Source organism: Stegodyphus dumicola, chromosome 10 (genome assembly GCF_044657685.1).
Source record: "Stegodyphus dumicola isolate Sdum_Otavi_A_Nest chromosome 10, ASM4465768v1".
Taxonomy (NCBI): domain Eukaryota; kingdom Metazoa; phylum Arthropoda; class Arachnida; order Araneae; family Eresidae; genus Stegodyphus; species Stegodyphus dumicola.
Window position 1 is genome coordinate 143,844,539 of NC_140777.1, and position 12,275 is coordinate 143,856,813.

General features: G+C 33.0%; 1 protein-coding gene across 2 annotated transcripts in view; it reads right to left on the reverse strand.

The window, feature by feature from the left end:
- Positions 1 to 12,275, reverse strand: part of LOC118190756 (sodium/calcium exchanger 3-like) — a 134,344-nt gene that overhangs the window by 67,471 nt on the left and 54,598 nt on the right. Inside the window, exons 1-2 of one of the 2 annotated variants that reach the window (XM_085825632.1) lie at positions 5,621 to 5,638; positions 5,161 to 5,507 (exon numbers count right to left, since the gene is read on the reverse strand). In XM_085825632.1, coding sequence (XP_085681758.1) covers positions 5,161 to 5,495 — 335 coding nt within the window. In that variant the 5' untranslated portion in view covers positions 5,496 to 5,507; positions 5,621 to 5,638. Of the gene's footprint in view, positions 1 to 5,160; positions 5,508 to 5,620; positions 5,639 to 12,275 lie in introns of those variants that run through there. The other variant, XM_035361528.2, reaches the window with a different exon arrangement.

A 12,275-nucleotide genomic window follows, 5' to 3' on the forward strand; every position in this document is an offset into this window, starting at 1 on the left:
AAAGAATTGTAATCAATTATAGAATAGACACTACATAGAACTGATATTGATACTATGTTGAATCGAAATTGTATAGCATCCACATAGCGTAAAATAAATATCAAAACGCGATTGACATGCCGTACGTTTGAAACGATAAAAAAGGAAATAGTATTTATAATGAGTAAGAGGATTAACAGATATTTTCACCTGAACAAAGTCATTACTGGCATAGGATCGGAAAGACAGGACAGAAAGAAGTAGACCAGACACAAGAACTTCATCAATAATTTTACAGGTATAGTCCCATCTCACTTACTGTATAGCTCCGTCCCGATTTTGATTCAAAAAACCCTAGTGGATGGACAAGAGGTCCTTCCACCTCACTTCTCCTAGACCTAAGCCTCTCAAAGGGCTTTTCAGTTCTTCAGGTATTTTAAGTGCATGCATATCCCACAGATATAGTAATGTTTGGTTCTCAAAAGTGTTAAACGAAAAGAAAATAAGAAGACCTAATGAAATCTACCTCAGATTTCAACGAGCAAGGTTTTTAAGCCGCAAAAAATTACTCTTCCCAGACAGTTCCAAAATACGCAGCAAATTACAACAGAGGAAACAACAAAAGTTTCATTAAACAACATTCTATATACCGTTTTACTCAAAGACGATCCTGAAGAAGATACTCCACAACAAGGGCAAGCAATTGCCCTCCAACAAGAGATGACATCTCAAGGAAAGATATAAGTACCATTATTAAACATTTAGCAAGGAAGAAAGCTCCATGTCTCGATTCAGTTGATAGTAATATAATCAAATTAATTAAAGAAGCAAACGAAAGTATTTCTTTCGTCCTTTTTAACAAATGCTTAAGTTTCGGAGTTTTTTGGAGGGGATTCCTTCAAAAGGGTGCAATACTGTTTTCCAAAAGTAATAAGGACCCAGCAGACGCAAAGTCTTACCGTCCCATCAATTTACTGCCCAGCCCACCTTAGCGTCCTCGAGCGCCTGATAATAGTAAGACTAAAGCATCATGTAAATAAAAGAATTACTTAAATAATAATCACTTCGGCCGTAGATCTAATCGCTAGCAATAACTGCAGTAAATTCAATAGCTGAACAAGTTTAACGGAATAAATCAGAATCTAAACACTCAGCCATAGTATGTGCCAACCTACAATGTGCATTCGACTCCCTATTATGGCCAGCGGTCATACAGTTCCTGCGAAATATAGAAGGCCCAAAGAACATATTCCAACTAATGACTAACTGCTATTTTGCTAATAGAAAGTGTATAATCATGAACAGTAATATCATAATAGAAAGATCACAGTCCAGAGGATGCCCGCAAGGTTGTTGCTTAAACGCAGACCTTTGAAACATGGCATTCAATCAATAACAAATCATTATTTTTTTCTTCCCATAAGAAAATGTACGATTTTTCAGATGATGTAGCTCTAGTCACCAGCGGAAGAAAAAGAGAGCCTCTGCCAGACGGAAAAGTCGTTAGTGACGCTGACTGGCGTAGTGAAGGCCACAATTTCGAATCCCGGAGATGGCACGGATGTTTGTAAATGTATAGTGTCTATGCGGCTCAGGCACTAAAAATATAATTCCTGACGAAACTCCTCTCGAGAGAGTGGTTACAGGGGGTTTTGCGACTGGCTCGAAGAAGAGTTATTACCAGACCAAAGAAAACTACAAGCTTTGTTCCAGTAATATAATAATTCTAACAGCATTGCTGATAGATGGCAGCACTTACGAGAAAATTCTTGAATCAGATGAAAAATACAGTACACATACAATGGCAAACTAATTGGGATAGTGTCTCTGAATGGCAGAAAACCCCATGAATTTTGGCCACAAGTAAAATGCGATGGGAAGAGTACTAATTTTTTCCTAAACCAATGCTTGATTAGGCATGGTCCGTCCCCTACGTATTTTTACAAAAGGAATCTCTCTCTCTTCATGACAACTGCATATGCGAGAAAAGAAGGGATTACTCTGATCATTGTATATTCAAATGTCCGTTAACGGCTGCTCACTACAGCATGCTCTCAACAATAGAAATGTTACCTTTCAAGATGTACGTAGTGAAAACCAAGCAGATGAAGCACAGAACAATTAAAATAATGACTCTTCTCCAGTCCTACGATACTGAACTGTGACATTCATTGACATCATCGAAACAGCTCTTGCTTCTTCAAAACTATGACGCATTCATTAAATCTTATTAAAGTATAATACTTAGTATCATAGTAGCAAATTTGTAAACTGAAACAAGTGCAATAAAAATGGCAAATATTGCTATGGTGGGGAAAATTAGCATAAGCCAGATCAGATGATGAGCACTCTCCATTCATTATCAAATCCATTTTTCAAAGAACAATATTCCATTTCTAGATTTAGATTCAAAATCGTATAAACATAATGAATTGTAAGAATACAAGAGTATGTACTGCAAATAGAATATAACTCAGCAATTAGTATTTTGTTTTAGAGAAATAGTATTGAGAGACGCTTGTGCATATTAAGTTTCCTCCATTCGTCTATCTGGCTTTCTAAGTAAATGAGAATAATTAGTTGAAAACTTTCAATGAGAGAAGCCAAAATGTCAGTGTGTTAAAACTTGTACCTCAATAGAATTAAAGCAAGGTTTTGTGCATGGTGTACATATATAATCCGTATTGAAGTGCTCTCATGTAAGAAAAATAGGAAGTCTTAATTCGTGGTGTTGTTATTGCGTCGCCAAGAGGCCAACTGATCACGGCTGTTACAAACATATATACTTATAAACACCAAGTCTTCTGCGGTATTCGAATCTGGATCCTGTATTCTTGAATAAGCCGTATAATCGACATTTTTTTAGAGAAGGCAAGGCTTATAATTAGCAACGGTGAACAATTAAAAGGTAAGAATTATGTTAAATTACTATTTTTAGGGTACCCACATAGGATCGATGGAGACAAAAAGTATGTTTCCTAGGATCGAAACCAAAATTTCAGCTATTTTGTCAATCCTGTGCCTGTAGAGAGACTGTCGATCCGACGCCAATTTCAAGAAAGATTATAGTTTGTAATTGCTTTCAGAACTATGCAGAAAGAAATAAAGAAGTACAGATAGACGTATTCGTATGAAAATAAAAAGTGCAAAAACTAACCACAGAAGCTGTTTGTACTCACTTTCACAGACGCGTTAGTAACTGGTAGCAGAAAGAAACACTAAATTATTAATGAGAAAGTTAATTACTTGTAGAATGAAAGAGAAATTTCGTCGAAAATAGAAAAGAATAATTAAAATATTCAGACACCTAATTATCACTATTTCCGTAACGTCATTTTGAAAATATTACTAGTCCCACTTTTTGTTTTCAAGCAAAACAGCAAATTGCAACTATATTAAACTACGGTTACAATATCCTGCGATAGTGAAATGGAAGCGATAATTGCAAACTAATGTTTTTCGCATTGCTGAACATAATCTTTTGAGTATAAAAATCGAAACATACGCTAGTTACTATTGGTTACCATTGACCTCATTTCTGGATGCTGAAACTGGGGCATTCGGCTACTGGAGATTGATTTGGATGGTAAAGAGTCTCTGAAAAGGAATCTTTGGTAACCTTTGGCAACCTAAAGACGTGCATCGGTCGGTGGTAACGGAAGAATTATTTATTGCTGTTACTACCTATATTAAAATAAATGGTGCAATGGACAGACTTTTCTAATGCTTTTAGAGTTTTGCCCGATTAATGTTTCCAAAATTAAGATCCAAAATTTTTACTCACAAGCCGTATTTTGCTATGTACTGAATTCTAGATTATTTGAATGCGGATTATATGTGCATGATCGCATATAAAAGTACTTTTTATAAAATGATACTTTAACTTAAAATATGTCTTTGTGTTGCCACGTATAAATAAATATAATTATTGACAGTTAACGTATTTGCATTTAAAATCTGTGCACATTTTGATTATAAAGATAGCCTAATATAATAGCAAGATTTTTTATTTCTATTTCTCCAACATTTTATCAGTATTCTAAAATTCTGGTCATAGTTAATGTTTTCACACACTTCAGACTCGTTGACGTTTTATTAACTTTGATTAAATTAGAAGTGAAACACGCTGGTGTAAAATGTAAAATTAGGCAAAGCAACAAGCCTATTTTGGCGTAGAGTTTCAATAAAACTTTATTGTTTCAGAAGGTGATTAGGCACAGGTCCCTATTCTTCATATGCAAAGCAAAATTCTGCAAAAGCGACTGACTGACTGAACAACGACTGTATGCGTGTAGAAAGCAATGGGCGGAGAAACGCAAAAACGAACGTAGTTCCATCTACTGAGAAAAATATTACAATTGAAACGTGAAAATTACGACAATAGAATACTAAAAACATTAAGGAAAACTGGATTGGAATTAACGTCGTGACCTAAAGAAGATTAATTTTTGTGAGTGTCAAAGCTTTAAGTAAATCCATTCACAAGTGGAAAAACTTTATGGATAATTGTCGCAAAAACCAAAGTGAAAATCGTGATTCAGTTTAAACTATGATTAGCTATCGAATAGTTGTTTATTTCTCCTATTCGGATATAAGATTCGTGTTCCTTGACGCGCACTTCTAACACTAACTTGTTCGATATATCTTAAACCACACTCACAAGTTATTCTAGATTCGGCAAAGAATTGTAAACTATAAGAATTCTGGAAATCTCAAATGGAATCTTTAAAAATCGAAGAACGATTTTTATTGATAGGTGAGAAAGTGATCCAAAAATTGAACTTCCTCCCTGAACTACTTAAAATTTTATAATTGCGAGAAGGATGAAATGGAATTATTAATGTTAGTTCTGATCTGCCCAATTTTCTTATAAATTTCCTGAAGAAAAAGCTTGGAATAAGCAGGAAAATTAGGGTACCATTCAAGCAAAAAGGAATTAGACATACTAAGTTACCTCTAGCAATGATATGTGTATAATAAAACAGAGGAAAAGAAGGACGGATTTGGCATTCGGTTCTATCATCAGCTGATAACTAGCGATCTTTCCATATGCTAAACTGTCCAATAAATTCCTTCTAGTGCCATGTTGTTCGACAAGGTTTCTAGTTTGATAGACCCTTTAATCTACTACGATTTCTAATGGAATGCATGGGAGTTATAATATTGTTAGTGTGTACTTACCCATTTCCAACGATTTCGATGATGGACAGCAATATTTCTGGAGCACTTGAACCCAAAGCCATGAGTGTTAAATTAGCAACAGTGTCGTTCCACACTTTGACTTCGATCACTTCTGGTTCAGTTTCACTGGCAGTGGACAGCATAATCTTGCGTGTCTTGCTCGTTATTTTCTCGATGGAGCACATGAAGATATCAGCGATGATAGCAACTCCCAGGAAACAATAAAAAAGACCCAGCAAGTATAGGAAGGCTCGGGTACCCGACGACCACGTGTACTCGTTTATCAGCGGCAGAAGCAGCCCGGAAGAGCAACTGTAATTGTAGAGGCCTTCCATGGTGAAGTAATCCTGAGGAAATAAAAAGTGACATACACGAATGTAATGCAGCACTACACTCTTAGAAAACGATTCAGAAAACAGAAGATGTTACAAAACTTATATGAATTCAAGGCATGATTTACCTAGAAAACTTCAAATTGCAACATAGGTTTTTTTTTTTCCATAAAGCTCACAAGGAATAAAAATCTTTAAGAGAATGAAGATGTATATAAAGCCATAGGCGGACAGTGTGGTTTTCTTAAGTGTGGACAGAATTCACATCATAAGACACATTCATAACTCTGGCCCATCATAAAGGTGTAGTGAATTTAATGCAAGGCATCCACTCTCCGAGAAAGCAAATTTAAAAGGATTGAACCTTTAAAAGAATAATTAAACATAAAGTAACTCTAAAATTGGCATTAAAAATGATCTCAGTTTTAACTTTTAAAAGGCAATCTACATAAAGGTATGAACACCTTTTCACAGGCACCGCTATGCAAGTAAACGTTTTCTTTTCTTTATTAATTAGAACAGCAAACTAAAAGTCTACTTTCATAACGATCCTCAGGCATAAAGGTGCTCACATCTTTATGAGGGTTACTTTTTAGATCTGCATGAAGGTCTAGGTCCCTGTATGTGGGGCATGTTTATGAAGGTTTCTGTGCAGGCTGATGTATAAAGATGTCAGCATCTTTATCCTGGGGGAAGGGGGGATTTTTGTGAAGCAATCCCTACACTGTAATTTAACACCATGAGGTTCTTAACCTTTATAAATGGCACCATCTCATTCTTAGTTTATATCTAAAACCCCAATGGCAATATGAAGTGGAAAAAAAAGATTTTTTTTTTTTTTGGCCTATATCATTTTGCGATGGCAAACGCATATTTCATTTGACTGTAATCTGCGGCTGAAAATAAACAGCAAAATTCTAGAAAGCAGTCCGGGATGTGCGTAATATAAGGTGAGATTGTTTAGTTTCCAGAATATATATTAAAAAATATAAATAGCAGAACCATAAATTAACAGTTATTAATTTATTTTGTCAGCAAATTTGAACCAGATTGTTAGAAATAACTAATTACTTTACATTTGCACATTTCAAAGCAGTTTGCTGTTTTATGCACTCTCCCTTTCTTTCTTAAAATGTACTTTGAAAATTTTAATTTCTTACTGCTATATACAAATTCAGAACCAACTATTCCGCTCCTGGGTTGCGGTCCATTTTCTTTGAAACTTTTTAATATTAACTTTCTTTAGAAAAACAAATATCTGTCTACTTGATTTTTGAAAAAATACTACTACACAGCTTCGTCTGTATTTTGTTATGCTGTACAAGTGATTCTCGACTTGTAACGGCCCACTTTACGATGATTCGCTTTTACGATAGCCAAAACTAAGATTAATAAAAAGATATTATTCCCGGTTGTAGGGAATCATAAAAATAAGTAACAATTACTCACCTGTTATTTTCAATTAATGACGTTGTTTAGATGTTTTTGTGTTTTTGCTCATGTTAATTTATTTAAAGGAACAGTGTATGTTAATTTTATAAAATATGTATGTAGTGCATATGTATACAAATAAACTGTTTATTAATGTCACGCATGTTTATACATTCCTAAACCTATTTTATATGTTAAATAAAAGCCTAATTTATAAAAAAAATATCAAAGATATCAAAAATAAAATAACTTCTTTGAATCGACTTTATGATGGGATCGCAGGAAAATGGGATTCATCATAACACAAGTCGTGAAAGTCCTTATCTACAGGTTTTAAAATTATTCTTCTTACCTTTATGTGGAAGCTCTGTTTTATATCTCTCGAGTTTGCTCTTCTTCGTAGTTTGAAATGTTTCATTCCGTTTCTTCATTGTTCAAAAGGCGATCATTTCATTTACTTTATTTTATTTTAGTAATATTGCTGCATTCCCTCTGATTTTTCGAAGAAATATCTTTCCTCTTAAATCTTTAAAGATGTACAGCTTGAGGATTCCTTCTATATATTTTTAAATTTTTAGTCCGTCTATTACAGTTCTCTTTTGGCCATTTTAAAATTGTTCGCTTTTTGCAACTTTCTTCTGCACATTTTTTAATTCTTCGTCCATTTATACATAATAAATAATTATTCTTATACACTTTTTTATGTTTTCTCTTATTTCTTTAAATGGAATCCTCTGAATAATCAAACGCATTTTTCATTTAAGATCTCCAATTGCTTATATTCCAATCAAGGACTTAAAACAGAAGGTGGAAAGGGGAATATAGAACTTATTAGAGGAAAAGTCATGGTAACGGTCAATTTCCTGCCATTTTCTTTTACACGCCCTTGTATTTCATTTTTCTGATTGCTATAGTTCACAATATTTTTCCTGCCACGGTGAATGCCTCGTATAATTTCATAAAAGTGGTCTAGACGCTTTCGAATTTGGTAACAGATCATATATTCACGGCCGTTTATAAACACTAAGAATAAATATATTTTGAGCTTATGCGAATTAATTTATAACTTCAAGGCTGCTTGAAACATGCTAAAATGGCCTTCCAGCTAAAATAAATACTAAAACAATGTAAGTAAAATCGGTTTACTGGTGCGTTTTCCACTAGGGATTCAGATCTAAAATTTAAAATCTATAAAAACGGCTTACATTCATTTATGGCTTAAACAAATAAAGCTGCTCACTAATTCGGATATTTTTACAATATACGTCTGGACATAATTCTCTATTCAGATTACTATTAAATTTTCTTATTTTTATGAATACATTAATTATGATCGCTCTGTTTTCAAATAGACAAAAATACAGAATATATAAATAAAAATTAAATTTAAAGAAAGTTAAGGAAAAGGTTTTAGCATTGAACATGTGAAAACTTAAATCGAAATCTATGTGATAATTTACAATTTTAAACAATTCTACTAGCAAAATAATACAGTACTAAAATCTATAAGAATATAGAAAAATATTCGATATATTGAAATAGAGTTTTATTTTAAATAAATATATTTCATTTTGAACATTTTTAACTAATTATTGGCGTGTATACAGAGTAAAATACTGATACGTAATGTTGGAAGGACAAGCAGCTATAGTTCAAAAGAAAATTATGCAGTTTTATAAATTTCACTATATCTGTCTTAGTAATTTGCTGGATTATTATAACTGCATATCCCATATATTTTTTTTCTGTAATTTATAGATTCCGTTCAAGGTATTAATCGGAATTCATGCGTCTAACAGTTTGCGTAATTGTAATTATTTTCACTGCATCTTAGAATATTCAGTGCATAACGTGTTATAATTCTCTGTATATATATCTGTCCTGCAAGTTCATACATTTTGCAAAACCAAAATTTACTTGCAAAATAGATATATTACATGCATTAAAAAAAATTGAATGTGGACACCATGTGACTTTTTTGTATGCCTGTTAAATTATACACTTTTTTTGCTGCACTCCGTTTAAATTTATTTCAAAAGTAAGATACGATCTTCCAATTCAAAGTGACGGGCTGGCTGCATGGGTGTTTTCGTGGTTTTCCCCATGTGTAACGTGTATACGAGCCAGTTTCCCTTAGAAAGTCCTCCACGAAGGCATCCCTCCCCTCAGGCAGATAGCCCTAGTGAGCTTTGCTATAATTAAACACCAATTCAAAGTGTCTTTTCGACACTTCCGATTGCAATGAAAAAGAGAGATACCCAACTAGATATTACAGCAGCTCCGTATATAAAATTTCTGCATTTTACGGCTAATCGTTTTTGAGTTATGCTATATACGTACATATAGATTCTACAACAGAACTAGCCAAAATGGATTCAAGAACGATCAAAATGGATATTTCTGATAATATCGGAAATCGAAATTTTTCGGGATAACAATACTTCCTTTATTTTGTACAAGGAAGTAAAAAGCGTGTGTCAATAATATTTAAAAAAGTAAAAAGCGTTCAATAATATTTAAATAATACTGTAATGATAGGCATAATGATCAAATACAAATTAAGGCTATCTTTTACTATTAGAGCTTAATTCAGGAGCTGCATTTTGATCTAATTTCCATTCTTATCTGTATTTCTTTCTTTTTTTACTCTTTCTGCAATTTTTACACCTCCTTTTTATCTTTTAATATCTTGAAGAGATATTATTATTCTCAGCTAGAGATAAATTACTGTCCATACTACATGTTATTGCCAATTGACGGTGCATACAAGATCTTTCATTTACTTCCGATGTTATAAAATTGCTTTGCTTCATACAGTTAAAAGTCAATCATTTAAAAATAATTTTATTTGAGCCTCTAAAAAATTTTTAATTGAAGAATTATTTCACTTAATGAGTGTCTTGGAATAAGCTTCTAACAACTTGGACTATATCTACTGCAAAATTTCTAAATCTGCTATTCGTTCTGAAAGCTACTACTCATACACTGAAATCTACTAAATCTACTACTCGTACTGAAATTTTCAGATAGTAAATAAATTTCTTTCTCGTAGAAAAATTCTTTTTAATTTTTATTTTAATCTCTGTTTATGGTAAAAGTTATTTTTGCTTCTGCTCTTACATTGTGTTATTGTTATTATCATTAGCACCAAAAAGACTAATATTCTCCCTCCTCGGTTTTACTTTGAATTACTTAGAATCGATACTGTAAATTTCTGTGAAAATTTTAATTCCATCAGTGACACTTATAATTCTATAACGTTCAAAAATATATTATGGAATGTTTGCTTTTCGGACGATAATGCAAATTGCTTATCCTCTTTTGTTGATTTGAATGCCATTTGTGCAGCATACTTTTAAAATAACACTTATACCTTATCCTCACTTTTGAGAGGAATCACTTTTGCGATGCTTCACTTTTCAAATAACGCATCAATGCTTATAACACTCAATATTATCATGTTTCGAATGTCTGCTTTCCAGACGACAACGTGCATGGCTTATAATGTTTATAACTTATTTTTATAACGCTCAAAAATACGTTGTTGAATGTTTGCTGTTCGGACAATAATGTAATATAATATAGATATATATGTGTATGTGTAAGATAAAACACAAGTAAAGAAAACTATTAACTTTAACTTGCAGTATGGAAACCATAAATTATTCCTGTGTCCCAGGCCTTCATTTTTAATGTCACATTTTCGCTCTTTCTTCTTGCCTGCCAGCTGCTAACGCTTGCTGCTTGAATCATTATTTCAGAAATTTTATCTGGTATCAGAAATCTTTATATCAGGAATTATATATATGTAAGATAAAAAAGTATGTAAATCCAACTTATAATTTAAATTAACGGTAAACTCTTTAATTCTTCCTTTCTGTTTTAAAAATCTTAATAACTTCTCTGGATTGCGTCATTTCTCGATCATTCGATTTTGCACTGCTTGCACAGCGCTGATGGCATAATAATTGGGAACTGAAACTTTAAACCAAAACATTTCTCTTCGTGTACTTCAATCTTGCATAACTACGCACTTTAGCTTTGCTCTCTATCCTACTAGGATATAACTTCGCTGTCTTGCTTGCTGTTGCAATAATATAAAATATGTAAATGTTCTGTAAAAAGGCACGACTAGAGTGTCAAGTGATTGTGGTCAATTGGAAAATAAAAATGGAATTAAAACTGCCTCGACTGCCAAATTCTCAAGAGATATTACCAAATCAACATATAAGCATACTACGCAATCAGAAGTCTTCCTCCTCAATATGGATCTACGTACGCATTAACACTGTTCCTGTCTTTTGATGGTTTCGGCGAACAGGTAACCTATTATTATCTTTCCCCTAGACCAGCACTTTCGAGAGCATTCTGGCATGTTACATAACCGCTGCTATAAATGAAGAGTTCGCACCATTTTTCGTCAGATTGCTTTTCTTCACCTGCTGCTGTAAAACCCTTTCGCTGCCGCTCTTCCAGTCTGTCTTCTTTGTTTGAATAGTATGACGCAGTAAACTCAATTGCATTTTTAGTCTAAATTACTATCGCATATATAATCTTGAGGAATCTAAAAGAATAATGATTTACCATTTAAATTGAATAAACATGTGGAACTAAAAAAGCTAACCTCTTCTGTGTCATCATCTCATGCAAAGCTTTATGTGTGTGTCCGACTGCCAAATTATGACAAAATTAAAATGTCTCACAGGATAGTAGTGCGGCGAAGCTTCTCTCCAATGGGTGTGTACATGCTGTTTTTCAAATGGTTTTTTTTTTTTTTTTTTTTTTTTTTTTTTTTTTTTTTTTTGATTCTTCAAAAGTTTCCGGCATTTTCTGCTACGTAATTGATATTTTCAGTGATCTTCTAATCGTCAATCCACTCGAGACTGCAAAATAATGTGTTCCCTAGTCAAGTATTCATCTTTCATCCATGTACTGCATTTTATTTACTAAATCTTATCATCACATATATAAATAAATGTCTTCATATTTTGATATCTTACACATATATATAATGTGTGTGTAAGATATCAAAATAAGACGAAATATTTATTACCAAGTTAAACTTAACCGGAATGGTCATTTAAATTTTCAATTAATTAATTAAATTCTTAATTATTTTTAATTGCATACATCCCCTCTTCGAAGCTCAGTATTGCACCATGTTAAATCATGGTACAGTAACCGCAAAGCGAAATTTTTTACCCTATCGCTGCTTAGGATTAAAACAAAGATTTTCCAAGCTTATAAATACTACTGCAGGTATTACACATCACTCACTCCTTTGCTGCCTGTTCTGCCAAGGAAAATCACGTTCGCTAAGCTTCTTTTTCTATAATCTAAAATGTAGACTGT